The following is a 21,405-nucleotide window of genomic DNA, read 5'->3' as shown; positions in this document are numbered from 1 at the left end:
GCTTTAGCCATGATGGACTCTTTCAGTTGGAAGTCATGAACACAACATATAATATCACGGGATTTATTTTGGGGCCCCCTAGGGCGTAATGCTCTATGTGCTCTGTCAAATTTTATCCTGAGTTGCAGGGCGTTCCAGCACAGCGTTGAATATGGTTTCAAGTATGGCATGGACATCCTCATTGCCCATGGCCTCCGGGACACCCCTCACTCGAATATTATTATGGTGGCCTCTGTTGTCCAGGTTTTCCAGGTGTTTTAGTGTCCCTATGCCCAAGCTTTCAGTAAGTCACATTTTTCTGTAGTTTTATAATATATTTTCTGGTGACATCGTGATCCCTTTCCACAGAGTCCACCCTATCCGCTAATAGCTTAACATCCTGGCGAATTGAGTTAATTTCTGACCTACAGGCTTCTTTCACTTCTGAGATCAGGGATTTAAAGTCCTCTTTGGTAGGAAGAAGATCCATATACTTTTTCAAGTTTTTATGGTCAGATTGATGCTCTATATCTCCTGACTCAGTCTCTGATGGGGAGTCACGTGACCCTCCCCCATCCTCCTGTTGAGACACCAGAGCAGACAATGAGGGCGTAGAGTCTAAGTCCATATCCAATGTATCTGCCCACGCTGTTTTAATTTTCGCCTGACTGCCTTTATGGGTTGATTGTCTTTGTGACTTTGGTGGCATAGTATCTTCCACAGCACAATCTCTCTTAGTAAGAAACTTGTCTAAGAGGGTCACAAATGGCTGTCCCCTTCGTAATCTACAGTGCTGGCCAAAAGTATTGGCACCCCTGCAATTCTGTCAGATAATACTCAGTTTATTCATGAAAATGATTGCAATCACAAATTCTTTGGTATTGTTATCTTCATTTAATTTGTCTTCAATGAAAAAAAATTAAAAAAATTGTCATAAAGCCAAATTGGATATAATTCCACACCAAACATAAAAAAGGGGGTGGACAAAAGTATTGGCACTGTTTGAAAAATTATGTGATGCTTCTCTAATTTGTGTAATTAAGAGCACCTGTAACTTACCTGTTGCACCTAACAGGTATTGGCAATAACTAAATCACACTTGCAGCCAGTTGTCATGAATTAAAGTTGACTCAACCTTTGTCCTGTGTCCTTGTGTTTACCACATTGAGCATGGAGAAAAGAAAGAAGACCAAAGAACTGTCTGAAAACTTAAGAATCCAAATTGTGAGGAAGCATGAGCAATCTCTGAAAGTTCCTGTGTCTATGGTGCGCAGTGTCATCAAGACGTTTAAAGCCCATGGCACTGTGGCTAACCTCCCTAGATGTGGAAGGAAAGGAAAATTTGATGAGAGATTTCAACACAAGATTGTGCGGATGGTGGATAAAGAACCTCGACTAACATCCAAACAAGTTCAAGCTGCCCTGCAGTCCGAGGGTACAACAGTGTCAACCCGTACTATCCGTCGGCGTCTGAATGAAAAGGGACTGTATGGTAGGATACCCAGGAAGACCCCCACTTCTTACCCCGAGACATAAAAAAGCCAGGCTGGAGTTTGCCAAAACGTACCTGAGAAAGCCTAAAACGTTTTGGAAGAATGTTCTCTGGTCAGATGAGACAAAAGTAGAGCTTTCTGGGAAAAGCCATCAACATAGAGTTTACAGGAAAAAAAAGAGGCATTCAAAGAAACGAACACGGTCCCTACAGTCAAACATGGCTGAGGTTCCCTGATGTTTTGGGGTTGCTTAGCTGCCTCTGGCACTGGACTGCTTGACCGTGTGCATGGCATTATGAAGTCTGAAGACTACCAACAAATTTTGCAGCATAATGTAGGGCCCAGTTTGAGAAAGCTGGGTCTCCCTCAGAGGTCATGGGTCTTCCAGCAGGACAATGACCCAAAACACACTTCAAAAAGCACTAGAAAATGGTTTGATAGAAAGCACTGGAGACTACTAAAGTGGCCAGCAATGAGTCCAGACCTGAATCCCATAGAACACCTGTGGAGAGATCTCAAAATGGCAGCTTGGAGAAGGCGCCCTTCAAATCTCAGGGACCTGGAGCAGTTTGCCAAAAAAGAATGGTCTAAAATTACGAGAGAGCATTGTAAGAAACTCATTAATGGTTACCAGAAGCGGTAGTTCGCAGTTATTTTAGCTAAAGATTGTGCAACCAAGTATTCGGCTAAGGGTGCCAATACTTTTTGTCTGGCCCATTTTTGGAGTTTTGTGTGAAATGATCAATGATTTGAATTTTGTTTCACTCTCTTTTGTGTTTTTTCATTGCAAGGAAAATAAATGAATATAATAATACCAAAGAATTTGTGATTGCAATCATTTTCAGGAAGAAACTGAGTATTATCTGACAGAATTGCAGGGTGCCAATACTTTTGGCCAGCACTGTATATGACCAGTCTGGTCCTCTTCTCCTCCTCAGCCCAGCCAGATCGTCACCCAGACAGTGGAGAGTATAATGTCTCCTTCCAATATAGCTTATTGATATGATACTATTAAAATTGTAGCTGTCTACTTATGTACTCTATATGGACGTTAGGGCAGGCCTCCCCCTCTATGCAGACATTATGCAGGGATGCACATCACTTTCACATCTCCCTCCTGTGCTCCCCTTGCAGCAGGCTAATGTCACAGTGACCACCAGGTGGCGATAGAGTGATACACAGGAAGCGAGGAATTGTAGATATAAAAAAGGCGGGCTCTGAGTAACTTCTGAGACTTTTTTCCGAACTCTCCCCCCCTCTTCTCCACTCCTATGTCTGGGGGAAGGGAACTGGAATGTCCCCACTATATACCGCTATGAGGCAATGTCAGGGCCTCCAGGCTAGGCCAGTGTGTGGCCGTGCTACAGCTTCTCTTCGCCCCGCTCAGGGAATCAGAACTGTCGCTCCTCACTGCTGCACTCAGGGCACCCTCTCGCCCCCCTCCTCAGATGTATTGTATCGTTCTCTGCAGAGGCTCTGCTCACCACAATTACACTCCGGGACTTTCCCTCCTCCACGTGTGCTTTCCAGGAGACCAGGCCTTCACGGGGTGAGTAACACCAGCACTTCTCCTCTTCCTCCCCCCGTTCAGCTGATGTTCCCACTCGGTGTCTCACGTCAGCCAGAGGTCTTCTAGCTGTCACTAGATGCAGATTTCAAATCCAGGAGGGTCACAGAATCTAGTAAACTGGCAATGTGTGCAGGAGCCGAGCTAAAGTCCGTTCTCTCTGCTCTGCGTTCAGGCCACGCCCCCTCGACAGTCTATTCTTTTTCTTAGAAATGAAGGTTATTCCATGCGAGAAATTGCCAAGAAAGTAAAGATTTCCTACAACGGTGTGTACTACTCCCTTCAGAGGAGAGCACAAACAGGCTCTAACCAGAGTAGAAAGAGGAGTGGGAGGCCCCGCTGCACAACTGAGCAACAAGACAAGTGCATTAGAGTCTCTAGTTTGAGAAATCGACGCCTCACAGGTCCTCAACTGGCAGCTTCATTAAATAGTACCTGCAAAACGGAAGTGTAAACGTCTACAGTGAAGAGGCGACTCCGGGATGCTGGCCTTCAGGGCAGAGTGACAAAGAAAAAGCCATATCTGAAACTGGCTAATAAAAGGAAAAGATTAATATGGGCAAAAGAACAGATATTGGACAGAGTAAGATTAGAAAAAGTGTTATGGACAGACGAATCGAAGTTTGAGGTGTTTGGATCACACGGAAGAACATTTGTGAGACGCAGAACTACTGAAAAGATGCTGGAAGAGTTTCTGACGCCATCTGTCAAGCATGGTCGAAGTAATGTGATGGTCTGGGGTTGCTTTGGTGCTGGTAAAGTGGGAGATTTGTACAAGGTAAAAAGGATTTTGAATAAGGAAAACTATCACTGCACTTTGCAACACCATGCCATACCGTGTGAACAACGCTTGATTGGAGCCAATTTCATCCTACAACAGGACAATGACCCAAAGCACACCTCCAAATTATGCATGAACTATTTCGGGAAGAAGCAAGCAGCTGGTATTCTATCTGTAATGGAGTGGCCAGCCCAGTCACCAGATCTCAACCCTATTGAGCTGTTGTAGGAGCAACTTGACTGTATGGTACGCCAAAAGTAAGTATGGTAAGCCAATCCAACTTGTGGGAGGGGCTTCTGGAGGCATGGGGTGAAATATCTCCAGATTACCTCAGCAAATTAACAGCTAGAATGCCAAAGGTCTACAAAGCTGTAATTGCTGCAAAGGGAGCATTCTTTGACGAAAGCAAAGTTTGAAGGAAAACATTATTTCAAGTAAAAAATCATTATTTCTACCCAGTCAATGTCTGGACTATATTTTTTCTCTTCATTATGCAACTCATTTTATAAATAAAAGTATGATTTTTCATGGAAAAGACAAAATTGTCTGGGTGACCCCAAACCTTTGAACTGTAGTGTATATTCTCCCAAAAGATTGTGTGATTAACAGATTTAAATATCTATTTTTAGTTTCAAATGATTTTATTACGCTTCAACATTTCATTTAAGACAAATATTACCTTAATAATGTATAATACAATAAATAATAAAAATACATTCACCTTACTGGGGTTTGTTATAACTGGTAACATTTAGAACAGTAAATCAAACAAGAAAAAAACCCTATACATACTAGTATGCTAGAAAGAAAGGAGAGAGAATAGACTGAGAAAGAGGTTATAGAAAGGAGGGAGGGATGAGGGGGTTTTGCAAGTATCCGTTTCAAAGTACCATGTTGAGAGTTATCCACCAGTCTGTCATTCGAAGTATAACTGACTCATGGAGATAAGTTCAAAGCTTGCGATAGGTCGTTACCGCGGTCTTGATGAGAATCCACCCACGGTGTCCATGTTAGAAGCTTTCCAACCTATTCAACCGTGTTGCATCTAAACGTTTGTATAACATTATTTTATCAAGTCTATTCTTAACCACTTGGATCGATAGGTGGGGGCTTCAATATGTATTTTTACAAGAGAATGCTGCCATCTAGTGCATATATATCCTGTATGATCCTGACAAACTTCATTACTTACAAAGGTGCAGTATATTAACATAAACAATCCAGGTCAGCTTAAATACTGTACATTCAATTCTTCCTCTAATGTATATTATATTCTGTCAGACACAAAGTATGCATATAGTTTTTCATAGAAAATAAATGACAGACTGATATATTGGTTCGAGTTAGCATCAAGCTCTATATGGGCTGAGCCCACAAAAAATTGTATTACCCATAGTGGGGGTGCCAAAGGTCTGTGCACTGCTGCCCCTATGGCACAGATACTCACAGCATGGATAATGCAGTGGTGAACTGGCCAGGCCAAAAAACTAATGCACTACCAGGATGCAACCAGACCCCCAATAGATGGAGGTATCACAGGTGCAAAAGGAGCAAATCACTCACACAACTGCAAAATGTGGAGGGGGCAATTGCTGGATAATAAAATTGCACACTAGTGACTTGCATAGGGCGCCGTTCACACTTACAGGTGCATAGTAACCTAGTCAGCAGCCTATTACATGCCCATACTATTCTACCAGGTGGGCTGCCCGGTACTTATCTGCACCATATAGGGACGGCGACTGCATTATGCAAGTCCAAACATACAGTGCTAGCCAAAAGTATTGGCACCCCTGCAATTCTGTCAGATAATACTCAGTTTATTCATGAAAATGATTGCAATCACAAATTCTTTGGTATTGTTATCTTCATTTAATTTGTCTTCAATGAAAACAAATTAAAAAAATTGTCATAAAGCCAAATTGGATATAATTCCACACCAAACATAAAAAAAGGGGGTGGACAAAAGTATTGGCACTGTTTGAAAAATTATGTGATGCTTCTCTAATTTGTGTAATTAAGAGCACATGTAACTTACCTGTGGCACCTAACAGGTGTTGGCAATAACTAAATCACACTTGCAGCCAGTTGTCATGAATTAAAGTTTACTCAACCTTTGTCCTGTGTCCTTGTGTTTACCACATTGAGCATGGAGAAAGGAAAGAAGACCAAAGAACTGTCTGAGGACTTGAGAATCCAAATTGTGAGGAAGCATGAGCAATCTCAAGGCTACAAGTCCATCTCCAAAGACCTGAAAGTTCCTGTGTCTATGGTGCGCAGTGTCATTAAGAAGTTTAAAGCCCATGGCACTGTGGCTAACCTCCCTAGATGTGGAAGGAAAAGAAAATTTGACGAGAGATTTCAATGCAAGATTGTGCGGATGGTGGATAAAGAGCCTTGACTAACATCCAAACAAATTCAAGCTGCCCTGCAGTCCGAGGGTACAACAGTGTCAACCCGTACTATCCGTCGGCGTCTGAATTAAAAGGGACTGTATGGTCAGATACCCAGGAAGACCCCACTTCTTACCCCGAGACATAAAAAAGACAGGCTGGAGTTTGCCAAAACTTACCTGAGAAAGCCTAAAACGTTTTGGAAGAATGTTCTCAGATGAGACAAAAGTAGAGCTTTTTGAGAAAAGTCATCAACTATAGAGTTTACATGAAAAAAAAAAGAGGCATTCAAAGAAAAGAACACGGTCCCTACAGTCAAACATGGCGGAGGTTCCCTGATGTTTTGGGGTTGCTTTGCTGCCTCTGTCACTGGACTGCTTGACCGTATGCATGGCATTATGAAGTCTGAAGACTACAAACAAATTTTGCAGCATAATGTAGAGCCCAGTGTGAGAAAGCTGGGTCTCCCTCAGAGGTCATGGGTCTTCCAGCAGGACAATGACCCAAAACACACTTCAAAAAGCACTGGAAAATGGTTTGATCGAAAGCACTGGAGACTACTAAAGTGGCCAGCAATGAGTCCAGACCTGAATCCCATAGAACACCTGTGGAGAGATCTCAAAATGGCAGCTTGAAGAAGGCACCCTTCAAATCTCAGGGACCTGGAGCAATTTGCCAAAGAAGAATGGTCTAAAATTCCGGGAGAGCATTGTAAGAAACTCATTGATGGTTACCAGAAGCGGTAGTTCGCAGTTATTTTGGCTAAAGGTTGTGCAACCAAGTATTCGGCTAAGGGTGCCAATACTTTTGTCTGGCCCATTTTTGGAGTTTTGTGTGAAATGATCAATGATTTGAATTTTGTTTCACTCTCTTTTGTGTTTTTTCATTGCAAGGAAAATAAATGAATATAATAATACCAAAGAATTTGTGATTGCAATAATTTTCAAGAAGAAACTGAGTATTATCTGACAGAATTGCAGGGGTGCCAATACTTTTGGCCAGCACTGTAAAAGGGCCCGGCTGCACCCTGTGTAAAATGTTATGTGGCGAAAAATATATATACAAAATATCTGAGGTATTAGTCGATATTATGGCCAAAATAACAGTAGCCTACAAACCACGACACTGTTCCTCATACTTGCAGGTCCCTACACTAATCTATATATTTGGAAAAACAACCTAAAGGGGACTAAATATCCTCCACTATTTAAGATACTCACAGCAGGTTAAAGCAGTGGGGAACTGCCCAGGCCAAAAAGGAAAGCACTACCAGAATGCAACCAGACCCCCATGGCGCAGAACTTTGGCACCAAGGTCTATGAAATGCTAAAGCATTTCATCTATATAAACATGCTAAATTGTCACCAGATTTCATTAAATGTGTTTTACAAGTTTATTTTTTTTTTTTTTCTAACAACTTTCTTTTCCTTCAATTATGTATTTTTCGTTCAGATTCTTGGTTGCCCTATGGGGGTCAAATTTTCTTCATCCTTGACTAATATGTATATGATGTGGTGGGAGGAACTCGTCCTGTATCTGCCTACCAAACCTTTTATGGATTCCATCATATGGTATGGCAGATACATTGACAACTTGATATTTATCTGGCACAAAGACAATTTCGCAGATGACCTCACTGCTTTTTCAATTTTTTTTTTTTAAATTTCAACAACTTCAGTCTTATATCACGTCTGACAAGACAGGCTCAGGATCAGAGCTATCTATCACGATCTTACACTATGTACATTTGAAAGGTGTTATTTTTTTGTTGGGCACTTAATGGTTAACTCCTTTCTGTGCTGCAACAATCTTTCTCAACTATCTGCCATTTGATCATTTCCAGCCTTTATATAATCCCTCTGGTTACTGGAGAGGTGGGTGGATATTTAACTTAGTTTGTGCTAGCCCAGGAGCAGACTGGACAGGTCTATTTGTTTCTGCTGAGACCTGTTACTATCTGCTTGTATTATTAGTCATTTTCCCTTCCTCCTTTTCTTTGTTTACCCCTTGTCTTTGTTGTGTGTTGATAGGTGTTTGGGCTCAATCCGGGGCATTCCCTTGGGTGGTGGGGACACAGTTTTTAGTGCCCGGACAGGAGGCAGGGTCACAATGGAGGCTTGACCCTGACTACCGCAAAGTCTACTATCAGGATAAGGGACAGCTCAGGTCCTTAGTTGTAGGGTCAGTGTAGGAACCCTGTTCCACCTTATTCCCTATATTGTCTTGTTACATCTTAGATTTACTGTACAATTTTCGGATAATCCTACCCCTTTTCTCGATGTCATGCTGTGATGCCCTGGACTAGTCAGGTCGTCCCAGGTAGTCCCATACACACACACACACCCTCCCCTTAGAAAGGTGACAGCAGCCAACCTCCAAACCTTTGTCACTACCCTCCAAGTTTGATGTCCACACCAGGGGGCGGAGCCAGGTGGTTGGCTCCCCCACCGAGGAGTTCACAGGCCCGGAGGCGGGAAAACAGTTAGTCGTGAGATGAGCTTTGACAGTGAGTGAGCAGAGTCAAGTTCAAGGGCAGACCTGTGTTCAGGCCTGCCAAAGTCTACACGAGGTGTCTGGGTTGGAGCCCGCGCACCTTTGGCAAAGAGGCAGACGGTGGTGGCCGCCTGCAGGAGCTGGGATTACAGCCGGTGGAACCGTAGGGACCGGGGTCGGGCGGTGGCCCGCCGGTACCGAACCGGGGAACCGATTAGAAACCGGAGCACCAGGAAAGGTACTCAGACCCAGTACGAAGCCCAGAAACAACTAGGCTAAGTCAAATCAACTGATTGAAGACTGGACTTTAGGACCTTTCCCACACAAGACCCGACTGAAGACAACAGCCCAACCATTAGGGTAAAGCCACCGCCAAGGCATAGAGACCCAAGGGGACAAGCAAGCCGGGGAGCGGACTACCGTTGCTTAGGCATAGGAGTCATAATGTTCACATTAAAGAGGTGCAGGAGAAAGGCAGAAACCACCAACCTGTTAAGGGGAAGCTGCAGCCAGCTGCGGGCACCATTCATCATCCCGTTTGGTTTACCAGAGACTCCAGCGTGTTTTATCATAGTGAGTACACCAGTGCCTTCGGGCCGCGCACCGCGCCAGCACCCCAGCCAGCATCCATCCCCTCGCCTCAGCACCTCCCTCGGGCCCCCGGGACCATCATCCCCCCCCCCACCCACGGAGGGGGTCAACACCAAGCTGCTCAACACAGTCCCCGGGAGCCTAGTCAACGGCAGCGGTGGTGTCCATCCATTCACTACAACCCGTGGGTGGCGTCACAAACTTAAAAATCCCCCTGCAAACCACCGCGGCTCCGGCCGTGAACCTCCGCACCGAAGTCCCTACGTGTAGCGCCAATCCCCTTTCAGAGCGACTTGACCCCCCGGGTCCGTGGAAGAACTCGAGCCACCCAGCGACGAGCACGGATCCGAGCGGCTCGGCAGCCGGCTGAGCCCCGGGGCGGTACAATGCTAACAGGGGATGCCCTACAAAGCAAAATTACTACTAGTCTATATAGGAAGCCCACCAAAGGTGATGCTGTACTATGCCAGCAGCTGTCACCCGCCACACGGCACCAAAAATCTTCCAGTTGATGGTATTAGAGCACGGCTTTCTTGTTCCAATGATTCCCTATTCCAGATAAAATTCCACAACATCAGACGCATATCATAAGGGCTGCGGTAACTCATTTCTGACTTATCCTCAACGTATAGCCTCTTCAAAGTCCAGGAATGATTTTTTTATTAATATTGTTTACTAGCTGTAGTGCCTGGCATTGCCTGGGATAGTAACTGTCTCTCTCACTGTCTATTTCTCTTTCCCTGTCTGTCTCTTTCCCTGGCTGTCTCTTTCCCTGGCTGTCTCTTTCCCTGGCTGTCTCTCTTTCCCTAGCTGTCTCTCTTTCCCTGGCTGTCTCTCTTTCCCTGGCTGTCTCTCTTTCCCTGGCTGTTTCTGTTTCTCCACAGAAATCATATTACCTTACACATAAGCTTCTTATACTAACAATGTCCTTCGTTGCCTATAGCAACCAATCAAAGCGCCTAGTAATGACCTGTAGCTCCCAGTTCCATTGACTTTAGTGGAGGACGTTTTTTTTTGTTTTTGTTTTTTTTTAAGTAACTGCAAAGCTCGGGGTTAAATTTTCCTTTCAAAACATAGTCTATGACGTCCCCTGAGTCAAATGGGGTGTCTGTGCAAAATTTCATGATTGTAAATGCGATGGTGCGGATTCCTTTAGTGGACATTGTGAACGTTGCTTACCGCAACCCGGGGGTTTTACTCGCTTGCAGCGATGCAGGGTAGCTTAGCATACACAGGCAACACAGTCTCTCTCAAAAATGCAGCAGTTTATTAGTAACCAACATAAACTGCCCTTCCAAAACACAATGATGCCTCTCCTGGCTTAAAGGAAAAGGTAAACAAAACACCTTCACATACCGTGGGCTTCAAGTCCATTTAAATGTCCATAGTGAAGGTATGGCTATGACACGGATTTCTGGTCAGTCCTTGTAGCGGACCGCCCGCTCAGGTTTGGACACTACAAGTGTCAGAGTGGAGCTCCCTCAGCCTCCACACACTCAGTTCCAGAAGGTTGAAGGCAACCTACGCTTCCTTAGGCAGGTTCCTTCCAGAGGCTCCAAGCTCTCTGAGAATAGCAGCCTCTTTACCTGCCTGAGGCTGCTCGTCATGCAGGGCTGCTCCACACACACTGACAGTCTCCTAAATCAGACTGGACACACCCACAGGTGGAGGTTTGTGTTTCCAGACCTGCACAGCATACTGGCATTGTTAAAGGGAACCTGACCCTTATACGCAGAACCAAGCCTTTGTGGAACTACAAGTCCCATAGCAACTTCTTCACTTTAAAATCGCAAGGACATTCTCCATTGCGACACATAGCGACCATTTACCACATTGGTGGTCGCTACCTCACAACATACAGTGTGTGTGTACACACACACACACACACAAACACACACACACACACTCTCTCCTCTCTCTCTCACACTCACACACACACACACACACACACACACACACACACACACACACAGCTTTATATATTAGGCTAGCTGTAGTACCCGGGCATTGCCTGGGATAGTAACTGTCTCTTTGTCTCTCTCCCAGTCTGTCTGTCTATATGTTTCTGTGTGTGTGGCTCTTTCCCTGTCTGTCTGTGTGTCACACTCTATCCATATCTGTCTGTCTCTGTATCAGTCTCTCTGTCTGTCTTTTTATCTGTGTCTGTCTGTCTCGTTCTAGGTCTGTCTCTTTTCCCCTTCTCTGTCTCTTTTCCCCTTCTCTGTCTCTTTTCCCCTTCTCTGTCTCTTTTCCCCTTCTCTGTCTCTTTTCCCCCTCTTTGTCTCTTTTCCCCCTCTCTCTGTCTCTTTTCCCCGTCTGTTTTTGTCTGTTTCTCTGTCTCTTTGAGCACAAGGTGTGTGCGCAGTGGAGAGTTTATTGGTTACTGGTAGTTGTAAGGTGTCTGGATTTATTTAAAATCAAGCTATGTGGAGAAAAACCTACCAATGGGTGGCCAGTGCACAAAATAGTGAAAGTAGTCAGCCTCTTGGTTAGAGTAATGTATCTAGGTACCCTGAAGTACCAGTGGCTACAATTTGAGCCTAAAAATAAAAGGTTCCTATTAGAAATTGCAGAAGTTAGGGAATAGAATGATCTTCCTGTGTAACTGGCCATCTAGGATTTAATGCACGCAGATCACTTTATTTGGGGGACTTGCTGACCCTTTTATGCACTTGGCACTTTGAAAATGCAGTTTACATGCAATTACTATATCTGTTATTTAAGTTACATCCTTTTCTCCTCCATTTTTGTGTGTTATATGATATTTATTTTTTTAACACTTCCTCTGTGTATGCATTTGTCACTTTAAATATGTAAATGTTGTTTGAGACATTCCACTCCATGAATTTATTGTGGCATACCTACATCCACATTGTAGTCTTATATCAGAAGTGTTGTCTGCCCAACCACCGTTTCCCTCTTTGCATGTGTTTTACTTGTTTTTATGTGTGATTACCAAACACCCCCCTTTTTGTCTAATAAAATATGTTTTCACATTGATAAGCCTATTTCTCCTGTTTTTGTATTTCCATTATGGAGTTTGTGCCTGCGATAGAGTGACCCTAAGATGGCACTCATCTGCAATTATGGATGATATGGTGTTTTGGAGATTTGCTTATTTAATGGGAAGAGTGTATACTGGTCACTGGGTAGTTGTAAGGGGTCTGGATTTATTTAAAATCAAGCTATGTGGAGAAAAACCTACCAATGGGGGGCCAGTGCACGAAGTAGTCAGCCTCTTGGTTAGAGTAATGTCTCTAGGTACCCTGAAGTACTAGTGGCTACAATTTGAGCCTAAAAATAAAAAGTTCCTATTAGAAATTACAGAAGTTAGAAAATAAAATGATAAAGATAAACTTGCGCAAAAAAAAACCAGGGTGAGAAATAAAGAAAAAATTAGAGAAAATGGAGGGGGGAAAAATAAGGAAAATGGAAGGTAAAAAAAATGATATATTGTGGGGCTACCTGAACTTTTGCTTGATGCAAATGCGTCCTGTTGAAACATAAGGCAGATTGGATGCTGCTGTACATTCTGCACCTGCATCGTAGATTTAGCGATTAAGGTGCTATATGGTTCTCTCCCTGTGTGAATGAGTTAAAAAAAATAATAAAATATATATATAAATAAAATTTATCTGATTGAGAGTTGAAAGTGGCTTGGTGGCGACCAGCCAGGAGGTACTAAGGATTTTTTTTTTTTTTAAAACCAGACCGGTCTGCGAGGGCACAGTATAGCAGTCAGCTTCACGCTTGTCCGATGTGGGGGGTTGAAGGAGGGTATATGCAGAGCAGTCTGGAAAGGTTCTAAATCGTGGTCAGCCTGTATAGGGTTGCTGTACCAGAGATTTTAGCTAGACAGAAGGTTTGTCAGTCGTGGGTTCCGTCTGCTAGTGCTGCTGAGGAATGCGGCGTGCTGAGCCGCCGAGCGGAAACGGATGGGCAGTCCCGGCCTGAAACTCACCCCTCCTGCTTTGGCGCGCTCAAACACAGGATTACGTCACAAAGTGAGAGTGGGAAGTTTGAGAGTAAGCGAGATCTCAATTGGTCACAGCAACCCAACGCGTTTCGAAGGGCACTCCTTTGCCCTCACAGAACGGTCCGCTTTTAACCCCACATTAACCCCCCACACCAGTAAGGTATAGGCTGTACAGTACCTTCCTTGACCACTCTCTAAAAACCCCATATTAATCCCTTGCCGCCACCCACTATCCAATCACTGCGGACACCTGGATAGGTGTGAAAAAAAACCCCTATTAACTCCTGACTGTCCACTAAGCCACTGCCGACTCTCAATCAGGTAAATATATATATATCTTGTAACTCGTTATTAACACAGGGAGAGTACTGCATAGCACCTTAATCTCTAAATCTACGTTGCAGGTGCAGAAAGTGCAGCAGCATCCAATCTGCCTTATCTTTCAACAGCAAAAGCTCAGGTATCCCCACAATATAATTATTTTTTTTTCCTTCCATTTTCTTTCATTTTTTCTTTATTTCTCCCCTTGCTTTTTTAGCGCAAGTTTATCTTTATCTCATTTTATTACCTATTCCCTAACTTCTGTAATTTCTAATAGGAACCTTTTATTTGTAGGGTCAAATTGTAGCCACTGGTACTTCAGGGTACCTAGAGACATTACTCTAACCAAGAGGCTGACTACGTCGTGCACTGGCCACCCATTGGGAGGTTTTTCTCCACATATCTGGATTTATTTAAAATCAACCTACCTTACAACTACCCAGTAACTAGTATACACTCTTCCCATTATAGGCTTCTCATCTGCGCACACACCTTGTGCGCCGCCTCTCAGCTTGAACCTAATTCCAATTCCTCTTCATCTACACGATGCAGTTAAGTTAAGTTATATTAATTTAAATATATTAATTTATACAATGTGCCAAATCACTTTATCCATTACTATTTAACACACTAAGAAACACAGGTTATCAAAATAGGGGGAACTGCGCACCGTTTTTTTAAAATTCATAATTTAAATAATTTTTTAATCGCTGCATGCGGTCCCTCTTACTTTGATACACAGCCAAGATAAGCGTATGGCTGTGGGCTGCAGCCAGTAGCCGTATGCTTTATCTGTGCTGGATATCATATGGGGGAACCCTACGCCAATCTTTTAAATTTATTTTTACACATATATCAACAGACAGTGTCTCTGATTGAAAACAGTCAGACACACTGCCACACCACGTGCGGACGCATCTGACTGCAACCAATCAGAGACACAGGGAATGATGGTGGGTGGGGGAAGCAGTGCATATGCATGAAGGATCATGAGTGATCCCAGACGTAGCGTTACAGCTACGTAGAGACTGGTAAGTATAAAGCGCTTGCTCCAATCCCCCTGTCTTTTCTACCACCATTTGTAAACCTCCTGATTTGGGTCCCCATATACTTATATGGGGACCGGGATCCTACCAGCTATCCAGGATCAACTCTGGGCCCGAACCAGGATTTTTTAAACAATAAAAGTATCGTAAAGGAACATTGTACAATCTCAATTAATAAGAGGGATTTGCCCGGTGAAGACAACTTATCACCTATAACAGGCACACAATTGTGTAACCATATATGCGGTTATCTCATGACTGCTAAAGCACGTCCTCAATATAAAGGATAATGCATGCAAAAAGAAAGGAGGACTTAAAGTGCAACAATTTAGTACCACCATAGTAAACCAGAATCACAACCAATTATATTGCATATAAAATCATTAAATCATAAGAGGGATGTAGGAAGGAGAAAGTGCCGCACTTTCTCCTTCCTACCTCCCCCTTATGAAGCTTTGAGCGAGATGCGTAGGGGCACACTATCTCTGACCACGGTGGCGTGATTTCGCACATGGATAAGTCTGATCTGATCTGAACCATAATCTTCTAATATGCCTTTTTCATAAGCTATGACTGAGCTATTAATACATTATACGGCACATGGAGATTGTAGGATCATAGATTTTGATTATTTTCTGATTGCTTGATCTAACTTTCCCTATTCCCCTATGGAATGTTGTTTACATTATCATTTGGTTTAATCACACATTCCATAGCTCATTTAGTAGTCAGCCCTTTTTTACATTTCATGTTTGGGTCAATGTGCTGCTTCTCTTTGTCCTTGTTTCTCCTGCAATACTACTTTTGTACTGTGATATATTTAAACCTGATTATTATCCAACCTTTTTTACATGTGTTTATAATAAAAATGATTTTATATGCAATGTAATTGGTTGTGATTCTAGTTTACTATGGTGGTACTAAATCGTTGCACTTTAAGTCCTTATTTCTTTTTGCACCCATTAAACTTATCACCTATTGAGAGGTGATCACTTATAGTTCAATTCTCATTTATCGTACACTTGTTATCTATTCAATATTCATGGCATTTGTTTACTTTTTTTTTCTCTTAGGTTTCTAACATAGACGATGTACTTAGTCACCACACAAGTTTCCTTGACAACTGTTTGAAGGATTGCATGCTTACCAATCCAGAGCTTCTTAAGATCTTCTCAAAGCTTATGTCAGTTTGTGTTATGTTCACCAACTGCATGCAAGTAGGTATTCCATATCTTTTCAAGTGTGTGTGTGTGTGTGTGTGTGTGTGTGTATATATATATATATATATATAATATATACACACAAGTTCAGAAATATTTGGACAGTGACCATATGTGTGATTTAGACTCTGCATTCCACTTTTTTTTTGTTTAAATACGACATTTTGTCTGCAGCTTCCATGTTTTCATTATATCCTAGTCTTCATCTGTTGTGAACGTTGTACATACTAACTTTGTCTTATTATTGAACTTTGTTGCATAACTTATCTTTTGTGAATCTCTATGAGGGGCCAGATGGTTAACATCCAGGGTGTGAGATGTTTAGTAATACATAACTATTTCTGGGAATTGTTTCATATAAATGTTTTTCAGAATTGTTTTTCTGTATATTGGAATAAATATACCCACGTATGTGTGTGTGTTTACTTTTTTTCTACCACCCTTGAAGGCACCAAGGAGAGAGGGGATCCACCCTTCAAGGGCAGGAAATCTACTAAATAAAAGGGTGGTACCTCTCCTACGCATCAGTTGGTTTCCTGTCATTAGAGGAGGAACCTGTGAAGCAGTACTCACCGGATCCAAGAAGGAATTCCCAGGCCTCGCTAGCCGGGACAGGCAGCAGAAGAGTCCCTACTGCGACTGGAGTGAGGGGCTCTAGAAGCGCTGCTTGTGGGCGTGAGCCGCGGCATCCTCTGGGTGTTCCATCTGGCTGCCAAGCTTCCCAGGTGCGAATGCGCGAGGCACATTTCCTTATCGGCACACTCTGATGATGCGGATCATGTAACCGCAGTCACATGGTCAAAAAGGAGGAAGTCACTTCCATGCACCGGTGGAGGCATCCTTGGGAAGGGGCTGTACCAGGCAGGTCCTGCACTTGTTTAAAAGTGCGGTCTGACCACCAGTAGAGGACTTTGCTCCAGCCACACATCTCCCCCAGGGAAGATGTATCAGGCAGTGCAAGCGCAGCAGAACCAAATGTCACCAGCACACAAGACCAGGTCAGCAGCACAAGGTCCAGCAGCATCAGGGGCGACATGGTAAGGATGTCGTCCGCTCTGGCGGGTGGTCCATGCGGAATGTCAACAGGACTAGCCAGCAGAGTCATGGCTCCAGAAAAATAATTCTGGGGAAGAAGAATGATTCCACTGCCTCTAGAGGAAATACGTCACCTGACCCGATTTTGCCTCTTAATCCGGTACAGTCAGCAATATCCTTTGGTAAGTGATTTACATGAAAGTTTGGTTATAAAGGATTCCCCCTTTTTTCTCCTATTGTGTTTTGTTAGGAGAAGCCCAATAAAAGTCTTATGAAAACTAAGCACAGGTAGTGCGGTTACCCAGCGCCTGGACCTAGCGTCTTTGCCAGTCTTACATTCAGCAGATGATCTGTGAGCTTAGTCTCCAATCTAAGGGCTATCATTAGGTCCAGGGTGAAGAGCTGCCTTAAATCCCTATCCCTGGGAAAGGAAGGAGGGGGCATGGAAAATTGTCACCCCTATCAAGTGAATCGGACATGTCAGAAGGTGAGTGTGAGACCTCAAACTCCTCTCATTCGTCATCTTCTTCTGACACCGATACAGGGGGGCGCCACTGCTTGCCTCTCAAGGACACAGATAAGCTGGTCAAAGCTGTTATGTCCACATAGTGGAGGAAAAGCCCGTAGGACTGTAGAGGACATTATCTTCGGGAGCCTCAATCAGAAGAAGAGTTGGGCCTTCCCGATCAATGAGAATATCGGTTCTCTCATCAAAATGTAATGGAAAAAGCCAGAAAAGGAGGGTCCTCTTCTATAGTCATTCACAAGAAAATATCCCTTTGATGAGGCCGTCACAACATCGTGAACTAAAGCTCCAAAGCTGAACATGGCTATCTCAAAGGCTTCCACAAGATCCACCTTGCCTTTTGAGGATTTGGGAATCTTGAAGGACCCGATGGATAAAAAGGCGGTTAACTTCCTAAAAGCTACCTGGGAAGCTTCAGCAAGGACCCTAAGACCAACCATCGCTGCAACGTGCATGGCCAGGTCCTTATCAGGCTGACTAAATCACCAGGAAGAACAACTTCGCAAAAAGGTAGCCAAGGAGGACATCCTGTCCATGATCCCGTTGATGCAGCTCGTAGAGCTCTCTGGCTTAAATGCTGGCCAGGAGACATGCAGGCTAAAGTGAAGCTGTGCTCCATTCCTTGTGATGGGAAATTCCTGTTCACCCCTGTATTGGATGACATCTTGGAGAAGGCTGGAGACAAGAAGAAGGGGTTCCCAACCACGTCCCTTCTATCTTACCTTGGTTCGTTTTGGTGAACAAGAGGATCCTGTAGAAGACTACCTAAAGACCAGGGGAGATGGGAGATTGAACATGGACCAAGGAAGGAAAAACCGAGGCCTCATGTTTATATAGTTACATAGGTTGAGAAAAGACTTAGGTCCATCTAGTTCAACCTTCCTCCACCAATTATACATTTTGTCATTAAGTCATTTATAACCGACAATGTTGTGTGTACTGAGGAAATCATGCAGCCCTTTTTTAACCCCTTCACGACCCATGATGGATCTATCCATCATGGATCGTGGGAGGTTAATCCCCGCCCCCTGCCGTAGGCAGGTTGTGGCGATCTGCGCACATATCAGCTGTTTCTAACAGCTGACGTGTGCTTGCAAGTTACAAGTGGAATCGCTTCCACCTGCAACTTTTAACTCCTTACATCTTGCTGCGAACGTCTGGCAGCGAGATGTATATGCGCGCGGCCAATACTTTCACTTACCGCCCCCCACCGGAAGTCACGTGCGTGATCACGTGACTTTCGGTGGTTGCCATGGTATCACAGGGTCATGTGATGACGCCTGTAGGTAACATGAGTTACTTTCGGTTTCACTCGCCCCGGAGCCGAGTGAAGCAAAAAGTGAGCATATCTGCTATTTACAGCTATGTAGCTGTGATCAGCAGATAGGGCAGAGCGATCGGATTGCTGATCACTATAGCCCCCTAGTGGGACTAGTAAAATAAAAAAAAAAAGTAAAAAAAAAGTTTTAAAAAATAAAAAAACCTAAAAGTTCAAATCACTCCCCTTTCACCCCTTTGAAAATTAAAGGGTTAAAAAAATATACACATATTTGGTATCGCCGCATTCAGAAATGCCCGATCTATCAAAATATGAAATCAATTAATCTGATTGGTAAATGGCGTGGCGGCAAAAAAATGTAAAACGCCAAAATTGCGTTTTTTGGTCGCCGCAAGTTTTACGCAAAATGCAATAACAGGCGATCAAAACGTAGCATCTGCACAGAAATTGTACTGTTAAAACCGTCAGCTCGAGACGCAAAAAATAAGCAGTCACTGAGCCATAGAACCCAAAAAATGAGAAAGCCACGGGTTTTGGAATATAGCGCAAAATGTACGCCACTTTTATTGGACAAGCTTGTGATTTTTTTTTTTTTAACGCCTTAGATACAAGTAAACCTATACATGTTTGTGTCTGCAAAATGGAAAAGCGGAAAGCGCCCGAGGGTTGAAGGGGTTAACAGCTGTTATAGTATCTGCAATTACTACCTTTTGTGGTAGGACCTTGCATTTTCTGACTGCGCTAACTTTAAAGAACCCTTTCCTATTTAGCTGCCGGAATCACTTTTCTTCCACTCAGGGAATGTCCACTGGTCCTTAGTAGAGTTGAGCGTGGTAAGTGGTTCGTGGTTCTCCAGTTCGCGGTTCGAGTGATTTTGGGGGCTGTTCTAGATCGAACTAGAACTCAAGCTTTTTGCTAAAGCTCGATAGTTCTAGTTACGTTCGAGAACGGTTCTAGCAGCAAAAAGCCAAGCTAATTACTAGAGTTGAGCGCGGTTCGAGGTTCTCCAGTTCGCGGTTCGAGTGATTTTGGGGGCTGTTCTAGATAGAACTAGAACTCGAGCTTTTTGCTAAAGCTCGATAGTTCTAGATACGTTCGAGAACGGTTCTACCAGCAAAAAGACCAGCTAATTACTAGCTGGCTTTCCGCTGTAATAGTGTAAGTCACTCTGTGACTCACACTATTATGAAATTTCAGTGTATAGTGTGCGGGAACAGCGCATTCAGATCACTGCTGTATGGATAATCGCCATTTTTTTTTTTTTCCTTGTCTTCCTTCCCTAAGCGCGTGCGTGTAGTGAGGCGGGCCAGCATGTCAGCCAATCCCAGACACACACACAGCTAAGTGGACTTTTAGCCAGAGAAGCAACGGCATGTGTGATAGGATGTCCATGTCACATGTCCCTGCATTATAAAAACGGACATTTTCCTCCAGCACGCCATTATCTGCCTTCTGCGTCCTTGGTGTCAATCATCACTGGCGCAGCTCCTATCTCCGATACTGCTGTGTACGCTCCATACACAGCGCTGTACAGAATAGGGATAGAAGTTTCTATCAGTCCTTTTAAGGGCTAATACCGGCAGGGTCAGAGCCATAGGTGACAGGTCCGTGAAAACAGAGTTTAACAGCTACACAAGATGACAGCGTCTGTGTAGCTAAGGTCAGGGATTTCCTCGCTGCATTTCCCCATTAGGAGGGATAGAAAGGCAGGCTTCCTTTCCTCTACCCAGAGACCCACAACCCTGCCACTGTACCCTCCTGCCCTTTGCACACTCAAGCTCATTGTTACTAAGCCATTATACTAGCAAACACTGAGTGAACTTAGTGGCATCCTAAACGTGGCTGTTGGACTTCTGTATTGTCCCACTAGTGCAAAGATATTTGCAGCACGTCTGCCTGCATTGCACACTCAAACTCATTGTTACTAAGCCATTATACTAGCAAACACTGAGTGAACTTAGTGGCATCCTATACGTGGCTGTTGGACTTCTGTATTGTCCCACTAGTGCAAAGATATTTGCAGCACCTCTGCCTGCATTGCACACTCAAACTCATTGTTACTAAGCCATTATACTAGCAAACACTGAGTGAACTTAGTGGCATCCTAATTGTGGCTGTTGGACTTCTGTATTGTCCCACTAGTGCAAAGATATTTGCAGCACCTCTGCCTGCATTGCACACTCAAACTCAATGTTACTAAGCCATTATACTAGCAAACACTGGGTGAACTTAGTGGCATCCTAAACGTAGCTGTTGGACTTCTGTATTGTCCCACTAGTGCAAAGATATTTGCAGCACGTCTGCCTGCATTGCACACTCAAACTCATTGTTACTAAGACATTATAATACCAAAAATTGAGTAAACTTATTGGCATACAAGAAGTGGCTGTTGTACTCCATTTGTGCCCCACTGGTGCCAAGCTATTTCTAGCACCTGTGCAGGACACCCTCCTGCTCTGTTTTTAATAAGCTATAATGATAGCAAAAAATACTGCCATTTAGTGGCATCATAGAACTGGCTGTTGTATTTCATTATTGTCCCACTGGTGCCAAGCTATTTCTAGCACCTGTGCAGGACACCCTCCTGCTCTGTTTTTAATAAGCTATAATGATAGCAAAAAATGCTGCCATTTAGTGGCATACAAGAATTGGTTGTTGTATTTCATTATTGTCCCACTGGTGCCAAGCTATTTCTAGCACCTCTG

The 21,405-nt window shown here is 43.7% G+C and overlaps 1 protein-coding gene across 4 annotated transcripts in view; it reads left to right on the top strand.

The window, feature by feature from the left end:
* Positions 1–21,405, top strand: part of TUBGCP2 (tubulin gamma complex component 2) — a 948,782-nt gene that overhangs the window by 812,210 nt on the left and 115,167 nt on the right. For 3 of the 4 annotated variants that reach the window (XM_075349129.1, XM_075349127.1, XM_075349128.1), the window contains one exon: positions 15,714–15,857. The exons of the other annotated variant lie outside the window; for it this stretch is intronic. In XM_075349129.1, coding sequence (XP_075205244.1) covers positions 15,714–15,857 — 144 coding nt within the window. The remainder of the gene's footprint in view (positions 1–15,713; positions 15,858–21,405) is intronic. 4 annotated transcript variants of the gene reach the window in all.

This window comes from Anomaloglossus baeobatrachus, chromosome 5, assembly GCF_048569485.1.
Source record: "Anomaloglossus baeobatrachus isolate aAnoBae1 chromosome 5, aAnoBae1.hap1, whole genome shotgun sequence".
In the NCBI taxonomy this organism is placed as follows: Eukaryota; Metazoa; Chordata; class Amphibia; order Anura; family Aromobatidae; genus Anomaloglossus; species Anomaloglossus baeobatrachus.
The sequence above is the reverse complement of the archived record's forward strand: the minus strand, read 5'-3'. Positions and strand labels throughout refer to the sequence as shown.